General features: G+C 43.4%; 1 protein-coding gene across 2 annotated transcripts in view; it reads right to left on the bottom strand.

Moving 5' to 3' along the window:
- CLIC5 (chloride intracellular channel 5) overlaps positions 1 to 22,748 on the bottom strand; it is a 78,638-nt gene that overhangs the window by 47,755 nt on the left and 8,135 nt on the right. Inside the window, exon 1 of one of the 2 annotated variants that reach the window (XM_074582044.1) lies at positions 8,144 to 8,510. The exons of the other annotated variant lie outside the window; for it this stretch is intronic. Within the exon in view, the coding sequence (XP_074438145.1) occupies positions 8,144 to 8,206 (63 nt within the window). The 5' untranslated portion in view covers positions 8,207 to 8,510. Of the gene's footprint in view, positions 1 to 8,143; positions 8,511 to 22,748 lie in introns of those variants that run through there. 2 annotated transcript variants of the gene reach the window in all.

The raw sequence follows: 22,748 nt of genomic DNA, 5'->3' as shown, positions 1-22,748 counted from the left end.
GATACCGCGCCACCCAATTTCTGCGGTACACCGGGGTCGCTAATTGAAGAGGGATCTGTGTCACATCATGGAAGTCCCACTTCAGCCAGCAAACACCGCCGTTAAAAAGGATATACACAGAAGGGTAAAATCATAAACACTCTAAAAGATAAGTTATGAAATTATTATCGAGAGGGACAGAATAATATTCATTTACAAGAAATCATTTAATTTAACACAATCAGAGAAAACATCCAGTGGACCTGTTCTACATTTGTGTGTGAACTTTGCAATCAAGTTGCGTAGCAAACAGCAACGACATGCTGTCAATGTCATCGGTTACAGAAAGTTCTACCCTTATGTATTATCAGATAAAATTGCCGGCTTTGGATCGTCAAAACACAGCTGAATGCATTTTGAATTGCTTTTGTTCCACTGTAATAACTTCCAACTCCTAAGTCTAATATAAAAAAATCACACCGGGAATACATGATGCCGATTCAACTCATCAGACCTACAAAAATCAGACCAACAAAAATAGCTCCAGATGAACACATATATCGCTGTTATGGCAGCTAGATGAGTTTTATTGCATGGCAGCAATACAGAGCTGCACGCAAATGAGGAGAGCAAAGGGCAAGGAAGGAAAGGGAATAAGGATCTACTTTGGACTTTGTCAGCGTTAAACTTCACTGTGTCAAATAAACCACTTGAAGCTATTTTCAAAGTACCTTCTATAGCACTTCAGGTACCTGCTCTGATTTCCTCCTTCAAGTAAAATTTACTGATATGAATAGAGTATGATTCCAGCACAGAACCAAGCCTTCCCTTAAGCCAATTGACTCTCCCCATGACTTTGGCTCAGCCTTTGCTGGAAAAATAAAAGTATCATTGAGACCTTCTTTTATTCACGTATAAAACTAACACACAAACTCACAGCCCTTTAACGTTAAAAAAATAGTACTTTGAAAAAATCTACTACCAGAGCTCTTAGCTGCAAAATGGGAATTCTAGTGTTTACGTTACCCCTTCGTAGCATTGCCAGGATTATTTTGCTGGTATCTGCCAAATTTTGAAGAATTATGTGTCACACAAGAACTAAGGAATATTGTTGCTGTAATGATCAATATGTTATCCTAAACAATCTTTACACAGCCTTCCATCAAAATATATCTGACGTAGCCCGGTGAACTGATACCAACATTTAACTTTGGAGCAGAGGCAGACGTACTTCCTACTGGCTCTCTTGGAAAGGATCCCTGTATATTTTTGGGATGCTGTGTCAAACGATCTCCGTGACATTTGCTGTTCTGGAATAGCCGCAGCAGAGCCATATATTGCCGATAAAAATTTCCCAGGGACACTTACTGGAGCTTCGCTGTCATCGCTGAACCATGACACAACGACCTGGAGCCTGACGAGACGTGTGCTGCCAGAGACGGAAAAAGAGCTATCTGCAGCTAAACACAGGGCACCCACAGCACGGCGGCGGCTATTTCTAAGTACAAGCAATAATAATTATGAATATCGCCAGTCCTTCATGGTAGAATTAAAACACTGTATTTACCTGATTTGACTGCGTGGCTTAGAAAAGCTGGAATAAAGGAAGGAATTAGCAGGTGGAGTTTAAACAAGATCTCAAATACACTTAAGCCAGTCTAACTCTGCGGCCACTGAACTCAGCAGGACAAGCCCGACGGGCCTTTATGGCCATGGGAATGGCCCATCCTGAATGTTTCTGAAGTCTTTCGGATCCAAAAAGCATTTAAAGAAATAAAATTATGCACATTCAACAAAGCATTTGAATATGTTTCCTTTTAATCTGATGATCACAATTAACATATATATATTGACGCCATCGAGTTCAATAACATGGAAGTAATCACAGCCATTGATATGAGGGGAAAAAACCAAACCACGGCAGACAGGGGTGTCACTCACCTTTAGCCACAAACTCATGATTAGATCATGAACTTAGGTAGGAGGAGACGCAGATGAAAAATCCCTCCCTAATTTGCGATCCAGTTTCCCAATCAATCCTAAAAGCATTCCAGATTAGGTGCAAGGTGGCAGGGCTAGTAATTATATCCCTGCCAAGTCTTTTTATACATTTGGCCGCCTTAAACTATTCGCTGCCCATCTCTAACAGTCTCACCAATGAGGCGCTTGTCTTGACGCAAAACAAAATCTGCAAATGCTCAGAGAGAAAACGGACCTGGAGACATGGAGACTCCGGGTTGTATAACTCAGGCTAACGCGTCTTCTGAAGCACTGTCTCGCTTCGTCGCAAGTTACAACAAGCAACTGGTAAATTTAAAACATTTGCTGGGCAGTTATTTGTTAATTTATTGAATTCTTTTCTTTTAACAAGATAAGATTAAAGCAAATTAGATCTTGCCAAGATGGATGTTTTCCCCTCAACTATTTTTTTTATTATTTTATTGAAAATACTTTATAAGTCCAGAGAAGCAACTGTCAGTCCAGGTAGCATCTCCTTGATTTTACTGGGTCTGTAGTGGGTTACTATTAATTTTCTTATTTAAACAGTGTGATTCAAATTTATGAGGCCTGACTCCGTTCTTCTGCCCAGTTTATATACATATAAACTGTATAGGGTTCAACGGAGTCCCTCCTGATTTGAAAAGAACTGAGCAAGACAGGAACTGAGCCAGAATGACAATGAAACACCTGAGTCCCCCTGCACGGAGCTTATGAAATGGGTTTATAGTTGTTTAAACAAACCTTGTAAAACTATTTTCCTCCCAGTAAATATATGCTGGTGTTCTGACTACCAGTAAACCTTGTAAGTTTGGTAACTTTCATACCGATGCACAAAGCCAGTACACTAGAAGAGGAGACTTACTTAGGCTGCTGATCGTGCACTGCCTCACCAAAATAAGTTTGGAAGAGACGTGAACCGTGGTGCCCATCATCTGCTCAACAGCTACGCATGGATGGAAAAATGCAAGATCCATAATAAAGACAAGGCCCAGGGTGACAGCTGAAAAGTATCAGGGACTGCACGCACTGTACGTGTCTGCTTTGTAGGGTGTCTAAGTGTCTCTTGAAATGTGAATGGCTTGGCCAACCTCATGAGCGAGGATCCAAAAAAATGTCATTGTGAGTCTTGGACCACCAGACGGGTTGAACCAGATATTTCAGTACCATTATTCTTCCTTGTGCTTTTCTCTCTTTATTATTTCTTCTTTGCCTAGAAAGTTTCGCTCAACAGAGGAGTGACTTTATACAGAAACCAAAAGCTGAGTTCATGATACCCAGTAAAATTATTATGACTCAAGAAACAGAAATGGACTTTGTACCTTCCAGATCTGATGGTGATTTCTACTCATCATCATAGTAATTCTCGAGGGCAGTCTACGAAACACATAAATTACAGAGACTGTATTGTTATAATGGGTTAAAAGGTTCCTGTCGAGTTCTCTCTCCCGGTTTGTAAAGCCATTATTGGTTTTGATAACCCTGAAGTTCTGAAAGTGAAATCAGTTTTCTTATCAGAGCGACTCTCCCACAAAAGCTTTAATAGTGGGGAATGATTGTTTGTACCTAGAGTAACATTTCTATTTATATCTTCCTTTAAGGCTAGAATTGCAGCAGTTCACCAAATCCAAACCAGGGTTAGTTTGAAATCACCCTTCGGCAGAAATAACTTTTTTAAAAAAAATAATCCAGAAAATGCACAAAAAGAAATCCCAGAGGGCATAAAAATCCTGCACCTCCCTGGGATAATTGCCAGGATAATTCTGTCCAAAGGTGAGGATAAGGGCAACTACACCCTCCCGAGAGCGGCGACTCCTGGGTTTTTGATGGAGTACACCGAATCAGCAGGATGGCTGCCTTGTCCTGGACAGCCGGGCTCTCTGACTGACCAATTCATTCTGGGACAGTAAGTTTGGTGCCAAATCTTGCCATAGCTTTTAAACATACTCCTAACAGACACCTAAAACTCTCTGAAATAAAACCATTGACAAAGGGCTCACAGGTTCCTTCCAGATTTGCTTGCTGCCCCAGGAGACCAAGCATACCAGGACTAACCTCTTTTCTTTGTGATAATCCTCTAACGAGACTTGACCGCAAGGGGTCCTGCAACTACCTCGGTGCTGTCAGTCCTTGAACCTCACCTTGGCTGGTACCATATCCCTGAGAGATTGCAAACGCACCCTCACTGTCCCTGGTCGTGCACGACACTCAGCTCCTAATGGACGGAAGGGGCTGAGAGCGTGCGGTGCATCTTATGCCTTGATGCCTTCGGCCGGCAGACGGGAACACGAGCCAGGTAGGGTCAGTGAGTGCGGAAGATCGAGGCCTTTCAGAAGTCCCTCTTGTTTCTTGCATTTGCAAGCACCTTCACTTTTCCTCTAGATGGGTGTTTGGTGCGACTGTGGTTGAACGCCTGGTGAAGTAAAAGCCTTACACTTTTTAGGCAAAAGCTCTTGCACACCTGAGCTGATGAACAAGTCCAGAATATTAATCACTCAATAGCACAATGACTCCTTGAAGGAACAGCAGTCTGCCAGCTCGCTACTCATTCCCCTACCACCAATTCTCCTACTGCCACTCCACTACTGCTACCTACTACTGTCTTTTGATTGTCACAAACATGGATTATTATATATCTTGTTACAGAGTATTTCTAAAGGAGGACGATTTTTTAAATCAAATATACATTGGAGCATTTGTGTGGTTTGCTTGCTTTCTAGACCGCACTTATCCTGAGCAATGCACATACACAGTTGCGCTCTCAGTTTTTGTTTGTCTCATGCTTTGTTTTCCATGTGTACAATATATCTCCCTCAAATTAACTTTTTAGCTATTATGCGCCACTCTAACGTCGAGATGCAAGGAATGTACATCCAAACACCTGTTTCCACTGCAAACAGAAAGAACCCATAAAAGTTCTGTGATCCTCCCATACGGATTTTAATAGTCTGGACATAAAACGAGCACCATTTCGGTTTAGTCATTATGTTCAAGGATACAGGTGCAAAACTGCCAGAAAAAGCTAAATATACCTTCCATCAGGGTGTCGTTTATACGGAAGCACTTCGCTTCCCCAGGACGCAAAGAATTGACACGAACCTGAGTTACAACACGCTGGGTTAAACACAGAGCAAGCGCTACCTCCCGATGCTCGCTCCCCCGAAGCTGTCGCCAGCGTCTCACGCTACCGCGTGTCAAGCCTTTTTCTCCGGCAGCCTCTTCCAATTCCTTGTCAAACAAGTTTGGAGAGGGAATTGCTGCCGGAGAGTCTCAGCGTTCACAAAAGGCCTGCTTACACAAACTGCAGATGTGATTAAGGTGGCACCACCTCCCCGGCGGACCTCCCCGCTCTTCATCCCTGCCCGTTCTCACCATCAGTCCGCTCGTGTCCTGCCTCAGATTTCAGGGGTGGGGGGTGTCTGTGTGTGTGTGTGTGTTTACTCTCAATCAAGCACCTTGCAAGAACAAACGCTCGCTCACCAAAAAAAAAAAAAACAATACCTCACAGATGCAGTTTACAGCACCGTTAGAAAAAGAGTAAGATTGATGGGGATGGTAACGAGGAGGTGCAATAACCGCTTAACCTGCCCGTGCCATCGCAGCCGAGCGAGCTGTGTCCTGGTGGTGGTGCCCAGCCCGTCCGCACAGCACAGGAGATATCTGACCTGCTTTGGGTTACAGCACAGCCCTTTTGTTTACAATCATCTCTCGACTTGTCTTTCCAAGGCTCCTGCTCTCCTGGTTGTTAAATAGAAAAAGGAAATAGAGCAATTGTGTAACACCTTTCTTTTTTTAACCTGAGACAGAAACTGCTTTTATTAGAGACTCTATGGCTGGTGAAAAACAGCCCTTGCTGGTTTATTTGTGCCTGTGGAAGATACAGTTTTCGCCAGGCCCCCTCTACTGCCCTACATTTTTCTCACTGATCTCTGCGTTTTCTGGCCGTGTGTTCATTCGAGGATGCAGAGCAGAACTTTTTCCCTCTGGTGAAATACTAGCGCCACCAAAATCAAACGATGACGCGCTCATTGACCCCACCATCACCTGTTATTAGAACCTTCCTCAAGCGTAGACCAGTATATTGAGATGTGCCACTTGGCCCAGCATCTCATACTCAACCAGAAGGTGCCACCTTTCAGTCCTCCTTTCCAGTCTCACAACAAAACAAGTGCCTTGTCCTTCGCAGACTCTCTCCTAGATCACCCTTTCTCTTCATCTCTCCTTACTCATACGCTATTCTTCTAAATGTCATGCTCCAGCAAAGTTTTCACCTGGTCGTATTTCTCTTATATGCTCCTATTTTTCAACTTTTAACTCCTATCTTTTTTCATGTTCTTCTCGTATTTATTTTCCAACTTCTGAGCTGTGTAATTTAACACTCTGGTTACACGCTTTACTGGACGACTTTTTAGACTTTAAGTTATATTAATGGCACCTTGCCAAAACATCAAGAATTGTAATTTTTCAACCTAAATGGGAAGTCTCCAGGAAGATACCGATTAATTCTTTCGCTCCGGCTCTGCAAATTATGAGTTTTATGTGAGAGTCTCTACACAATTCTGTAACGTGCATTATGCAGGAAGTCACATTACTAAAAATGTTCTTTCTGGAGTTATAAATCTTCAGGTGATGGCATGGCTCAATTGAATGCAGTGCAAATTTTTTCCAGTAACTTACGGATCCAGAACTTCACACCCTGAATCTGGGCAGTGACCTTCACTTTAGCAGCTGATGCAGTCAAAGAACCATGTATCACAAACATCCATATCAGCCTCATTAAAATAATGTGGGCACTACAACATATCAGTAGTTAAAGGTTTGCATTCCAGAATGCGTTTGTGATGACAGAGCACCAAAAAATCCCACTAAGCTGTTTTTTAGCCCACGAACATCTCCATTAAACTCACTTTGGTAGAAACAACTTGTAGAGGAAAGGTATCGGGATGTATGGACCCACACGGGTTCCTTTTAATGCATTAAGCTCTACTGAGCAGTTACGAACCAGGAATTCTTGTAAAATCAGGTTGCGACGGAGAAGGACCTCGGTGCTGGCTCCGTCACAAAGGCTGCAGCTGAACTGACTGGTTTCGGAAGATGCGTGAAGAGGCCATGTGTACACATCGTGGATGTGGCTGACATTTCAGCTTACAGCCCAAAATATCCACCAGGGAGTACTAAGCAATTATATACCCTCAACTTGACAGAAGGGAGGGGCTGGAATTTGCTTCCCCAATCATTCAGTGCTGTGTTTGCAAAGGCCCCGATGTAACTCCCGCATGTTAATAATAATCCTGTTGATTTACGGGGATGGTTTAGGCTCAGACAGACCAAACACCTGCATTTTATATGGCCGTAGTGGATTCCAGCCCCGATGTACATAGAGGCTTTGCAACACACTCTGAACATCAAAAAATCTGAGCTCCTCACTGGGACAGAGTTTGCACGAAGTTTGCTATTAATAAGGTTATACGTGTAAGGGGTTTGAACTGCGCCGCTGGTTTTAATGGCAAGATTATCACAGCCCAAGACCAACAGACATACCCAATTTGAAACATTCTGAAATCCTACCATACAGCAGGTGTACTTAGCTTTCTATATTTTCAGTTTCTGTTCTCAGTTACCCTTGTATAAAATCAGAATGGGCTTCGGACTGAGGAAACTGAGAGTAAAAACTGATTTAGTTTTCATTTTTTTAGGAAAAAAAAAAAAAAAAGTATTGCAGGAAATAATCAGAAGACTGTCAGCTTATCTCAATCCTTTTTGTTTTATAATCCGTTACTGTTTCAGACCTGCCAGCCTCTGCTGAGGTACCAAATCATGGTACCCCTCAGCTCTTCATGCTCTCTTCCCAAAAATGGAGAAGGAAGTCAGGATTCTTAGTGAAAAACCTGGCAGTCTAAAGTTAGGACCCAGCACGTTGCAGGCAGCAGGCTAAGAATAACAGGACAAACTCACGAGGAGAGAAATAACAATAAAATACAGGAACTCTGACTCTCCCTCTGCAACATTACCTAATTCTAATGTCACGAAGAAGAAAGCAGCGTGAACGTGTGTGCAAGAGATAAAAGGCTGTCAAAGCCCCGCTTCCGCTCAGCGCCAGAAAATTAAAGTTTGATTATTCAATAGAAGCTGATCTGATCCGAGAGTCGCACCAGTCTCCACTTACCTTCACAAAGAGCTCGATTTCAGGGTCCCTTCCTTCCCCGTTAGGAGGAACGGAGTCTGTCATTTTTCACCCCCAAGGCTACCGGCCGATCTCCCGCTATTAAATGGCAAAAGGTGGTTTCAGCTGCACAGCAGGTAAGTTTCCCTTCCGAAGAGCTCTCACAGGGCTTTTAAAACATCATTTGTAATGATAAAGCTTGAAACCAGCGGAGAAAACAAGTTTGCAGCTTAATAAAGAAATAATGATCTTTTAAAAATAAAGGCAGGCAGCGGAGCAGCAGTCCCGGTTACGGCTGGGTGGTTCTTCAGAGCAACAAGTGCTGCCGTGCTCTGGTACAGTATCCTCATCTGTCAGAGCCGCAGTTCTCGCTGCCTGCCCAAAATAGCCCAGAGCATAAAAAAAGAGGGTGGGGTTAACTCACAGGGGAGGAGACAAGCTCCTGGTACCTACGGCAGGATCAGCCTCTGAGCAAATAATTCTGCTCTTCCCCGTTTTCAGCGTTCCTGTTGTTCCCTCCCTTATTCTACGGCTGGGAGCATCACTGACAGGGGAAGAGGGAAGGTCCACGTCGGGCCGGTTTCATTGCTTTAAGCAACAGTGATGTTTTTTCCCTCTTTTCCGAAGGGTGTTTGTCCTGCTTCTAGCTGTTCAAAACCCTAATAACTGTTCTTGCTAAGAATGGTAAGGAAAAAAGAGCCTCATTTCTTCACCCTGTGCATCGGCTGTTGCATCGGCGCAAGGAGCGTGCCGAAAAGCAGAGTTCTTACTCAGCGAAAACCCCTCCGTGTGGTACAAGGAGGTACAGAAGCCAAAACCGAAACTCTCAGGTGAGAAAAGCACCCATGGTGCCACCACTCCTGATGGCGTTCAGGGGCAGAGGAAGGGGAACGGGGTTACGCAGGAGAACCAAGAGCTTCGGGGCCCTGGGAAAATAAAATATTTGGGTCCCGTCACAATTTCTCAGCGTGTCCCTCGGGGTGCTGGTTGTGGAGGGCAGACCAGAGAAAGAGACGATACGCTGGGGTGGAGCATGGAAGAAAACTTCCAAGGGCCTCAGCCTGCTATTGATGTACTGTCGTCATCTATACTCCCCTCCTTCGCCCTGCATTCCTTGCGTGACTCAGAGGTCACCACAAGGCAACCCTAAGCAAGAGGTGGCACAGGACAGAAAGGCCTGACACAGCTAAAAGGCATGGAGGAAGGGCGTGCTGACGCCGGAGAGGACAAAGGCAAAGGAGTCTGGTGGGACTTCCTCCTCATCGCCATCATTGCCTGGAGGGACTGGCTACCTTCGTGCCCTCCTGCCCTTGGAAAGTCCCTTCCTTCACCTCTGCCCCCCCGCCGTCTCCTCCTGTTTCGGGACCGCCGCAGCTCGCCCCGCCAGGCACGAGCAGTTTTACCTTCCCCTTCTGACAGGGAGAGGCCTTTCTGGTAGAGTTTTGACATGATCAAACACTCGCCTTTCCTGAAAGCGCTCTTAGCTGTGTGCTTTCGTGATGATCTTTAATTCCCTCCCGTGACCCGTAGGCATTTGACACGGGTCCAGGGCAGCGGCAGCCAACACCTCCGTGGCTCTTTGGGTACGCTCTACAGGAATTTCCCTCATCAGTTGGTTGCCGTGCACTCCACGAAGCACTGAAATGGTTAACGAGTAAATCTCATTATGCTGTTGCAACTGTAATTACAACATAATCAACATTATAATTAGTGTAAAAGTGTGCTTATGGTTTTTAGATCTAATTAGCACTCATTCAAATAACTGGAAAGTTAACTATAAGAGAATTAAGTGTTATTACTCCTTTGATTTCAAATTTTTACATGTAATTTTTGGACTAGGTACATTAATTACCAAACATTTATAGTGTAGTTATTCTTAGGCCTACAGGCAAACTTCCAAGGACATGGGCTAAGCGTGCTTACATGCAGAAAAAGAATCATTGCATCGTAATTATATATTACAGTTATAAAAGTCGGCCAAAACCGAAGTGTAGTCACCGTATCTCTAAAATGCATCCCTAAATAATACATTATCAACTACATGACTGTAAGCTTTTGGTTTCGCTGAAAAATTGTTTTGCTTGAGAACACCACGCAACGATGTAATTTCCCTTTACTGAGGGCTCCTGGAAACAACGGGAAGTTGGGTCGTCTGGACTGAAGTTACCTGTTGCTCCAGCCTCGTTGAAAACGCTGTTTTGATACAGGCAAGCGCTTTGCGTCGTTTCTATGGCAGGAGCGTAGGTACCAGCTCTGGAAGGAGAAAATTCTGCCAGCGATGAGCACAGTAAGGAGGTACCACCGCTAACGCAAAACCAAAATGTTGAAATAAAATCAGCATTCGAGATAATTGGTACTTACAAGGTGTGATGCACGTGACCTATTTAGATGTCTATTTTAGAAAGAAAAAATGTGCCCTAGAAGTGCCTACTTTTTTCCACTGGTAATAAAGGGAGCCCAGGGTAACAAGCTCAGATAAAGACATTTTAATGGTCAGACAAATCCTGCCGTAATTATCAAGTAATAGAAATCTGCGGCTTTAGCGCCTGATTTTTATGCACGTGTCATCTCCCACTTCAGGAGTGGGAGCCTTGCGCTTCTGAAAGTTAAACTCTAGATGTAGCCATTTCGGTAGAGACTCAACGCGTCAAAACATTTAAATCCTTCCTTCCCGATTACTGTCTGTGTTTGGTGGTGTATTATAATTAGCTTGCAAGACGAAGATTATCGTGCCGAGGCTCAGCAAAGCAGAAGGGAAGCTGTGCAACACAGAGGAAGGGAGCTACGATGCCCTGAAGCCATTTCCATCCTGACCCAGATATAAACTACGGTAGGAAGGGGCCAGATCCCATCTTGTTCAGGATGCTTCTGGGCAGCAGTGCCCCTGGGAGGTCCCTTCCCCATCCGCTTTCACCCATGAGGTACCACCTTGCACTCTTTCCTGCCCCGGGACTTGCTATAGGGTGCTCAGAGGCTGCAGAAGCTGTAGTGTGGATACCACACATCTGGTATTCCAGCTGTGCTTGTAGGTATCCACAGAGAGAATAACCCAGCCCGCCTCAAAAAAACTCCCATTTTCCACAATCTACCTATGGAACCCTTAGAAGAGACCAAGTGAAATAGAGTCCTTGTTCATTTAAATGCTGTGGGGTTTAAAATATATTCTGAAAGCTGGATTTAAGATAAACATTGTAGGAGGCAGTGAATAACAGGAAAAATATATATATATATATGTGTGTGTGTGTGTGTGCACTACTTCAGGAATCTATTCATGCATTTACTGCTTTGCTGTCATATAAAACTGACTTATCACTTACATCTGGGTGGAACCTTTTTGCCTACAATGGTTATTATTGTCTACACAGCTCTGTTTCGTGTTATGAAATCAGCTCTTTCTTCAGCCAAATTAAGGGTAAGATACTGATAAATAATTAGTACACTCTCATTTTACGGCAAAGAATGAGTCGCCTACTTTGGCCTATCATTTTCTCACAAGTCAGAGGTAGCAGAGGCTTTGAGTTACGTACAAGGACATTAGACACTGAATTATGAACTCTTCATAAGCCAAGTCATTATAGTTCGAGGTTTATGAGATATATAAATGAACATGAGCACGTCATCCCATTAATAAAAGAAGAGGACAGCTTCAGAAAAGGAACCGCCGCATCTCCACAGAAGACCTCTATTGTAGGTGAACTCTGACGCACTATCAGCTTTCACAAGCCTCAACCAAGCTTCGCTTCCAGCAAAGATTTGTCCCGAGGGGGTGAAGCAGAGGCCAAGCATCCAGAATGTAATTCTATCGTGGAGTTCTCCAGCAGACCGCCACGTCACCAAGAAGGATGAGGGCACGGAGTGCATCCGTCCCCCGGCGCTCACTTGGTGCTGCCACCCAGCTCATTCTGTGAGAGGGGGCATTACGGGTCTGATACGACACAGGTAACGTTTTTCATGTTGTGAACAAGCTTCCGTTATGGAAGAAAAGAAGAAATAAAATCCTGCTGCAGCTGCAGTAAATGGTATTTAGGGCTCTAACTTCACATGGGAATTATTTAACTGCTTAGTTGCCTAAAAAGAACCCAACTAAGTAGTAACCAGGTACTAAATTAGCATGGTTGAATCGGTTATGAAAATACATCTTCTAGGGACAGTTCTGAATTACTGGTAATTTGCGAACTGCATTCATTGCATGCCAGTAGCTTCAACATGCTATTTATTTAACAAGGCCACAGATGCAAGGGATCAATCATAGAATCATAGGGACCTCTGGAGATCATCTAGTCCCACCCCCTGCCACAGCAGGGTCACCCAGAGCAGGTGGCACAGGAACGCGTCCAGGCTGGTTTGGAATGTCTCCAGAGTTGGAGACTCCACCACCAATCCAATAATTTTCATTTCCTTTTGAATTACAACATGTCAGTATCAAGTTCTTGTTTGATCTTCAGAAAAATCAAAAGGGATTTGTCTCAAATATTTGGGGTCAGACTGCACGTTTCCCTCCCCAGATGTACCAGACACCCAAGGATGTCCAAAGCTCGTCTCATGAGGCTCATGCCAAGGTTGGGTGAGCAGATCTTCTCCCTCGACTCCAGAGACGTCCAGTGCCTCAAAACCTGTTGGTTTGATGGAGGAACTGTGATTTTGTTCCTTATAAATTGTCCCACACAAGAGCATGGAACAGAAGACACCAAGGTGTACAGCCTGAACGTCCCAAAAAAGGGGATAGGATTGGCAAAACCTTGGTCAGAAAACTTTGCGCTCCCCTTAACTGGAAAATTTTAGACACATTGCTCTACATCCATCCCCCAGACACTGTAAGCCATTACGCAGCCAGGAGCTACAGCAGCTCTCCTTTGCCTTATTATGAAAATGCATTATTTTGGCTCTGAAGGTCTCCGGATGAAACTCAGCTGTTTAACAGAATGGTAGATCACTAGAATCAGCCCAGACAGGAGTTTTGCAAAATAAGTTCTTGTCCAAAAAGCATGACATTATTTTTAGATTTAATTATGTTTTCACATGGACGCAATATCAAACTTTGCTGTAACACTAATAAGCATTAACAACTTCAGGAGAAAAACCTGCTGCTGTTCAGTGTGAAGAGGGATTTCATTATGGATAATTACCTCGGCGCTCGCGTGGAGACAGTCACAGCTAACCATTCACAGGGAAGCGGCACTCAAAAGGCACAAAATCATCTCCTAATGCTGCATTCAGTAGACAGGCTTCTAGAGGGCAGAGGTTTATTCCTATATTTTACTATCATTCCAAAACTGTCATTTCGATTAAAAACAATAGATACTTCTAAAGAGGACTGAGACTGCTCTGGAAAGTGGTATTGTAGGGGATACAATGGAGAGCATTACAGATTGTCCCGAACTGGGGGCCGTGTGGGTAATGCAGCTGATGAAAGGAGGAATGTGGATCTCCTCGGCCCTTGCTTTCCAAAATAAATCCTCCCTACTGTTACGTGTTATGCAGAACGCCACCACCAGGTAAGCGTGAGGTACCCCTCGTTGTTGACTCACTGCTGTCACAGAACGAAAATTACATGATTTTACTTACAAGGTTGCAGCAGAACAACGCATATCCCTGTCGTAATTTACAAGTGTTCTTAGCGCAAGTCCCTGTTTAGATTATTTCTGTTCATTTCTTGGTATGCTTCTTGTCATAGATGAAGTCTAAATTAATTATGATTTGAAGCATGTGCATGCAAACTAGGGCGAAATCCCACAAGCGAAAGACCAGCAGACAACACACTGCTCCAGTCCCAATGTATGAATTATTATTTACAGAAAGTGTTCAAAATGGCATGTACAACTCATGCAGATGTCAGGCAAGGTTTCAGTTCCCCCCAGTAAATAAGGCCCAAAGAATGCACGGCTGCTGCTGATTTCATTGGATACATTTGTGTTTCGCTCTGTCGTTTAGCAAACAATTTGGCTGAAAGCAGAAATTACCTTCTATATTCTGATGCACATTATTTCTAGAAGATGAAGCCCTCAACATCTCAGTTTGAAATTACTCGTGACTCAGACTAGTTCCCTTGGGTTTCAATGCTGGCATCAGTGACATTTAGCTGGGCCAGATGAAGCCATAAAGTACCTGCACAGCAGGTTCCGTGCATGGATCCGCACAGCGGGTTACAGGATCCTCTGCGGCGTACATCGTACTCTTTGGCTTAAGAAGAGGGTCTCTGGCTTCTGGCTCCCTGATAAACCCACACTTGTTCAGTGTGAAATAGCAGGGATCGATGTCTTTACATCTCTCTTTATGGCAGCAAAGTTTAACCTCCGCACACATCATGGTCCGCCTCCTCAATGGCAGCGCCGTACGCCTGGGTTGACGCAGCTGGCTGACCTCGAGCCTTACAGTGAACTATAGAACTCTTCAAGTCTCCTTAGAAAATTGCCCTCATTCATTTTTCATTTCACCTTTTGGTACTTCTGTGATAAAGTTTCCGCAAAGTTTGCCAGTGAAAGAGCTCGCTTTCCTTAGTGCATCACCTCAAGCTTTTATTAAATGAATGGTGGCTTGTTTGGTGGGGTTTTTTCCCTTCTTTCTCCAACGTAAGAGTTCAACATCTTGAAGCACCTGACGTTGACCTGGTGATACCTCATTTTAGTTTTTCTTTGCTTGAGGACCCTGTTCACTGTAGAGTTAATGCAGACAACCAGGATGAACCAGAGCAATGTGGTTAGTTAAGCACTGATGTGAACTCCTCTGCTGCAACTACACTTTCAAGTTAATAGATTTTTGCGGGTGCACAGATTTTCAGGACTTCGGGGACCACATACCACATCCTTAAGTGAAAGTCGGTGGTGGCAATTCTTAAAGAAGAGCTTAGCTTAAGACTGAAAGTAAATCTTAGCGTGAAATTCAGCTCTGAGCACAGTCTGAATGGTGATGGGGTCTTGTTTAAGTCTGTCTGAATTGGGAGTACTGACTAGTCCAACTAGAAAGATGTAAGATCTTTTTTTCCTCTTAAATGGACGATTTTCCAAAAATTTCACATCTTATCCCGAAAACAAAATTTTCACAGAGCATGCAGCAGGCATCACTTTTATGAGGAAGGTGTGGGCCCTTAGTCACCAGCTGCAACACCTGGAAGCAACCTCATAGATCACCGAAATGTCAAAGCCCAGAATCGTCTTTGCAATCTTGCTGCTCTGACCTTGGTGACAACTGTGATACAACTCTGGAAAATGGACTAGGTTTTCCGGGGAGACCTACAACAGTTAGAAAAGTGCTAATGAGATACAGAGATACTCATTATTAGCAATTTCTACCCATTCCTAGCCAAGCAGCAAGTGAGAGTTGATGCCAAACTAAGTCATAAATACATGTAAAGGTATCTCATGATGTTGAGAGAAAGCCTAAATCTCCCTGCGGACTATGGCGTCAATAACAGCCTCTCAGGTTATCTCTGTTAACACAGAAAGTGGACTTTCAGAGAGGAAAGGCGAAGAGTTCTGAAGGGTGAAGTGAGGTGCACTGTAAGGATTGACTCCCCTCAGCTCTGCGTCTCGACTAGGTGGAAGCCACCGCGTGGGAGTTTCTACCACCACTGCTGACGCTGGGTCTTTTGACCAGAAAAAGACAACTCTGGTCTACAGAACTACCAAACCAACATCCTCTGCAATCGTCTCATTTGCCATGAGAGATGTGTGAATTAAAAAATAAATTGAAAGGTAATTGAATGTTCTTAGGAAAGGGAAAATGGCTAAGCTGTTGTAAGTGACCTTTTCAGAAAATTAAGTATAGGGAATCAAAACTGGAGGCAAGTTAGCGAGGTCATCTGGCAGTCTTGCAGGATATTATAAGCCTTGCAGTACATTATTATAAACAAGAAAAAAAAATATAGCTAAACTGAAAGGAAATCCAGCTGTACAAATTTTGTAGTGCAAAGCTTCATAAAACCAAAGAGGAGGACTCAGAACAACTGGAATTAATAAACGAGGGAATAGTTTACTACTGATAGGGCTGATACTGCCACCTATTTTCAAGACTTCCTAATGCTTTCCCTGATCACACCCTATTTTCAATTCAATTTAACTTTTGCCAGACTTTAAGAGAGGAGCTCTTCAACACAGGTGTCTGCCTTCTTTATTCATCCACAGTGCTTCAGACATCCAAAGGCGTATCTTCCAATGCACTCAGCCACTGAGGTCACTGTTCCCCCAAAAGTCTGCAGTTTAAAACAGAGGAGAGGCAGAGCTTGAAAAGGAACAGGAACGCAAGGAAGTGATACGGTTTGCCCAGAACCAACAGCAGGGCTAAGAATAGACTCCCGAACTACTCAGCGCCAGCTTAGTCAAACCATTGTCAAATAAAAACACATTTGTTTTTCCAAGCGTTCTGAATTCCATCGTCGCAGAGCGTCCTCCCTCTGCAGGTGATGGGGTGAGTATACACACAAGTAGAACATTTTTGTGCACAAAAATACAGGTATTCTCGCAGGCGTGCTTCCAAAGACATTCCACCAGTCCACCTGTCACGCTCTGCTCGGAAAACCTGCTTCCAAAATCTGGCCTTCAGTTTGTGTCTTTTATTTTTCTCTTTTAAAGTACAGCTTGGTTACTTCCCCTTGAGTCACACAGTCCAGCGTGTGTCTTTATTTGACAAGTTAATTGTTAAGTGGAATTAAGCAGCAGAATGTTCTTTGGCCACATATTTGCAGGGACTCGGAGAAGACCGTCTCCTCCCTCGCTGGCGCTGGAGGAGGGAATGCCAGGGCAGCTGTGCTTCTCGCTGGGCTTTTATACCCCTGCTATTTTTAGCTGTTATCAGCTGCGGTGCGCAGGGCCAATCCGCGCCCGCTGCCTGCAAGAAACTCCGCTCCGGTCCAAACTTCATTCCCCGCAATCTCACAGGGAGGAGCCAAATGACTGTGAATTTGTTGCTCTGAACTTCTGTTCGTTATATGGGCTCATTAACACACGGCAAGGCACTAGCACAGCAAAGTGCATGAATAGTTAAGACCACGATGAAGTTACTGATGCAACAGATAAGCACCCTGCCTGCATTTGGTGAAAATATGTAAATTTAAGGTGCCTCGTAAAGATTAATAAACTATGCAATCCTGCTGTATGATGTGTATATATATAACTATTAAAAAAAAAAAACCAATCTGTGTGGGTTTTACAAAGGTGTTCCTTTTTATGTCACCTTGCAACTATGCACTATGTGACTAGAAACTACTTATTGCTGATTATTTCCATATCCACGTGCTCACCACAGAAAGGGAAGAACGACTGGTGCCTCTTCAAAAATAGGCCACGTGGTGTATAACAAATGCTTTGTACTGGAACTTTGTCCAGTACATTTGGTTTAGTATCTTTTTACAGAAATATAACCTTGTAGTAACTTTAGGCTTTGAGGTGGGGTTAGGCTGCTCAGACATAGACCTCCAGGACCACATCAGATGCCCTGGGGTATCCTGCCCAACCTCCAGCAGTTGCTTTTCACGGCATCAGACCTGTTACACGTTGCAGTGGCTGAATCACTTCCCCAGCTGAGAAAACTGCATTTTCTCAGATGGTACCTGCTCAGATTTATCAGGTGATCAGATTTCCCCATTAGTTCATTTACAACTTAATGACTGACTTCCAAGAAATTTAGACTTGGCAAATTCCTTAAGATAGTCTATCTTGGGTCCTGGGGGATTTAATTAAACTAGAATGTCTCTGAGGTCGGTGAACCGCCATTCATAGCCAAAGTAAGAATTACTCCTCCATATTCAGCTTCTGTTCCACCACGGAAACAAAAGAGAAAAGCAAGCAGCTCAGACCAATGTTCAAGAAATGTTCTGGCAGACAAACATTTAAACAGATTTCATAAATTTTACACAGATGGATCCCTAAATCCAATATTGCGTGGCCAGCAGGTGGAGCGAGGTCATCCTCCCCTTCTACTCTGCCTTGGTGAGGCCTCACCTGGAGTGCTGTGTCCAGTTCTGGGCTCCCCAGTTCAAGAAGGACAGGGAACTGCTGGAGACGGTGCAGCAAAGGGCTACAAAGATGACGAGGGGACTGGAACACCTCTCTTATGAAGAAAGGCTGAGGGACTTGGGTCTCTTCAGTCTGAAAAAAAGACGACTGAGGGGGGATCTTATAAATGCTAATCAGTACTTAAAGGGTGGGTGTCAGGAGGATGGGGCCAGGCTCTTTTCAGTGGTGCCCAGTGACAGGACAAGAGAGGTAACGGGCACAAACTTGAGCATAGGGAGTTCCACCTAAACATGAGGAGGAACTTCTTTCCTTTGAGGGCGGCAGAGCCCTGGCACAGGCTGCCCAGAGAGGCCGTGGAGTCTCCGTCTCTGGAGACATTCCAAACCCGCCTGGACGCGTTCCTGTGCCACCTGCTCTGGGTGACCCTGCTGTGGCAGGGGGTTGGACTAGATGATCTCCAGAGGTGCCTTCCAACCTCTACCATTCTGTGATTCTGTGATTCAAACTGCATGTACAGAGTATGCATCAAAGTACCTTGAGTAATATCCTGTCTGCACTGAATCAGTGCAATACTCTTATTAATTTCAGCACAGCTTACATTTTCAGCCTAAGCATGCTACTGCTTAGAAATATCCCTGAAATCTCACCGAGGCCCACTGAGCAGGCAGCATATTGACCGTCATCCACATTAAATCGCTCGATTAAAAATAGTTGCCCCATAGCCCTTTATCATATTCATCTGAACTGACAAGTTTAATTTTCTTTAGTCCCCAAAACGACAGAGACCAAAACATTAGATAATGAAATTAAAATATAGCAATTAGTTTCTTATAATTTCGTACCTTACATCTAAATTTATTCCTGATTTCTCTATATGATAATTTAAATTAGTTAAGCTCTCTACCTTCATAAAGCAAAAGGATGGCATTTTAGAGTTTTCCGCTGAACTTCCTCTTACTTAAACACTACGATTCTTCTCTAAAAGTTCATCAGCTTTTTAAAAAAAGTCCCACTTTCTGTTCTTCCTTTTCCCAAACCACTGAAGTATTTAGGTAGAAACATAATTTTATTAATTTCAAATGATTGAGAAAAATATGAATTAACGTTTGTATATGCTAAAACACTAGGGATGCGTTTTACACTTTTTACGGTTAAGCATCAGAGCATTCGGGACGCTGCAGCACTGAGCTCTTGGATAACTTTTTTCTTTTAAACAACTGCGATATGAGTGAAGTCTTCATTCTTAATGGGCCTTCATTCTTAACGGGTAACCATTCTTGATGGCCTGTGAAAAAGCCCATGATACGTACAAGAAAGGTTACGTTCCATGCCTGAATCATAGTATGACAGTAAAAAAAAAACTCGGGTCAACAGGTCTACTCTATGAAATTCAGGATTCCTGAATCATTTTGCCTAGTACTTATGTGGAAATTTCTGTTCAAATTAGTAAGAATTTCTAATGACATTAAGAAAAAAAAAAAATTAAGAGTTTAAATTATTTCTCCTGTTTATTCCTGTTTAATGAGGACTTACGAATGTTATTTAGCCACCCCACTGACCAGCCACATGCCATTTTTGGCTAAGAGAGACCCTCTTGCAATGAGGGGCCACCAAAGTATCAGTGTTACAGACAAAGATGCGCATATTTATGGAGCAAGTATAAATGTGGGGCAAGTATAAAACACTTCTGCTGGCCAGATTTTTAATCAAATACATTTTAAAATAAATCCAACAATGGTACAAATACATGTGAGCAGAGGTCAGAAGAGAGACGAAATACCTATATATTCAGATGCAAAGGTTCCAGTCCTTCCATTCACTTCTCAACCAGTCCTTAAGCTGCAGGGATACAGTGTTGAGGTTCAGATGCTAAAATTTCCCAAAGGGCAGTAAAGTAGACAAGTGAACAACCCCATCTAAATGTCAATTGAGATCCAGAGAGAAGCCCTTTGAAGCTGTTGAATTTGAGATTCAGGACCGGTGCCCGTGAGCACTCAACATCAATGGGACAGCAGGAACCTTACTAGGGACTAGACTAGGGAACCTTACAAGGGTGTTAGATAAAACGTTATTGCTGCTGAAAGGAAAACAAGTGTCAGGATAAGCGAGAAACTGTGAAAGGCACCAAGAAATTAAGGAAGCTTTTTCTGACTGTGTCAAACGTGTTTACATCAGGACATTTCACCTCAAATAGAATGATGTGTTTACTTAGACAATCCTAGGTATCTTCAACCGGGAGGTTATTAAAAGAATCTTTTTTGCTGCTTGTTTAGTCTAGCTAAAAAGTAGAACCAACCTGAGACAGGATACAGCAGTGAAGAAAAAAAAAAAAAAGGCACCTTTGCGGAAAGAAGGTATGTGCCAAAGGGAATTACTGTGACGACTGGCAGAAATGGAAACAAAAAGGATCGCCTGGTTTACCCCAAAACCATCTGAGGATGTCTAAGCCTAAACTGATTTTAAAAAGCGCTAAATGAAAAGAATGAATGCTAATGGAACGTGCTGGCCCAAGAACAAGGATTTATTAGCTGCACATGAATAAATGTCATTTGGAAATTAGAGTAAGGCGTCGAACCATCAGAGCAGTGACGCTCTGAAGCAGATTTCCAAAATGAATAATAATGGCCACTTAGTTTTTAGACTGACCTTGACCAGTTCAGGAATTACGTATTATATGATGTGGCCATCTGTGACATGTCCCAAAAGGTCACCTCCAGTCTCATGAATTTTTTTTCACATTACCAGGAACCAAAAAAAAAAAAAAAAATCATCTTGGTGAGTGTGGAAAGATTTCTACCTTTCTGTGCCTCATTTTTTAGGAACATATAAGCAGGAAAATACCATTTTTCTCTCAGAAGATGTGTTCTCGAGTTTTATTTTAACACTTGTAGACTACTTTGAGGTAACTACAGGGAGGCTGCAACTTAACTTGCAATCAATTAACTTGCAAGTCCAAATCCTGGTTTCAAACACTGCTTGCCTGTACTGCAACCAGACCTGTGCGCTAACCAATTCACTTCTCATCTGTTCCTAGCTGTATCATTATCACTTCATGAAAGCCGCTGATGTCTTACAACATTATCACCGATGTACCAACAGTAAAAAGTCAACAATAATTGTATCACTAATTGATATGAAAAGGATCAACTAGAGGTCTAAATATAAAAATCATACTTGCAGATAACAAACCAATGACTCATTTTAGATTGCTATGCCATCTTGTTTTTTTTTCCCACAGAAGGAGGTTTCATACAGGTTCATAACATTCGCCATGAAGCAGTTGTGAGTATTTAAAAATTGCTACTGATATGGAAAAATATTCAGGTGTTCCTTTTCAGCCACAATCACAAAGCGTATGAGAGAACGCTGAAAATATTTCTAATAGACCAATAAACGCAGTTGCAGAACAGTAGAAATTTTCCCTCCAATACAGGGTCTTATGACCCAAAGAAACAAAGCAGATTTTCTTTTATAGAATCACTGAATGGTTAGAGTTGGAAGGGACCTTAAAGATCACCCAGTTCCAACCCCCCTGCCCTGGGCGGGGACACCTCCCACTAGACCAGGCTGCTCCAAGCCCCATCCAACCTGTCCTTGAACCCCTCCAGGGATGGGGCAGCCACAGCTTCTCTGGGCAACCTGGGACAGGGGCTCACCACCCTCCAAGTGAAAAATTTCTTCGTGATATCTAATCTAAATCTCCCCTCTTCTAGTTTGAAGCTATCACCTATCACCACATGCCCTTGTAAAAAGTCCCTCTCCAGCTTTCCTGTAGGCCCCCTTTAGGTTACTGAAAGGTGGCTATAAGGTCTCCGCAGAGCCTTCTCTTCTCCAGGCTGAACCCCCCCAGGTCTCTCAGCCTGTCCTCACAGCAGAGGGGCTCCAGCCCTCTGAGCATCTTCATGGCCTCCTCTGGGCTCGTTCCAACAGGTCCACAACCTTCTTGTGCTGAGGGCTCCAGAGCTGAACGCAGGACTCCAGGTGGGGTCTCACCACAGCAGAGTAGAGGGGCAGAATCATCTTCCTCGACCTGCCGGCCACGCTTGTTGTTGGCTAGGTTACGGTTGGCCACAATTAAAAACTTCATCTGTGTTTGAACTGGTACCTAGGAATCCAAACCTAGCAAATTCAGTTGGCTTTTTAGATACTACGATGTCTGAAATAAAAAGTAACTACAAAATTAACATAGTTGAAAGAACCACACATGGCGGTTTAGAAAAGGATAAAGGGTGACTGAAGTTAAAGAAAGTGCTGGTTCTCAGTCTTGGAAAGATACTAAGATTTATTGGATGATTTTATCTGATTAAATTAGACTGTCCACTCAACGGAACGGATCAACATCGCAATGTTTGCTCACTGTTGCACTTCAACTGTTGCTGAGTGTGGACACTGAAAGAAAAAGGAAAATTAAATAGTTTGGGGAAGAAAACACATCAGTCTGGAGTTTGCTTCCAGATACCCATTATCAGAATTAGCTCCTAGTCTAATCTAGTAATCCAGGCTTTGTATTTAAACTGTCACTGGTGGCATTCAGTTTATTTAACTTCAGGTGACCGTGCCATTGTATGCAGTGAAAGTTTATGGCTTGATTCAGTTGCGTAAACCTAGATATCCTGAAGCACTGGAGAGGCCCTAGGATAGCTGAGGAAATCTTTAAA

Source organism: Larus michahellis, chromosome 3, assembly GCF_964199755.1.
Source record: "Larus michahellis chromosome 3, bLarMic1.1, whole genome shotgun sequence".
Lineage (NCBI taxonomy): Eukaryota > Metazoa > Chordata > Aves > Charadriiformes > Laridae > Larus > Larus michahellis.
Note: the sequence above shows the minus strand (reverse complement) of the source record. Positions and strands in the feature narration are given on the sequence as shown.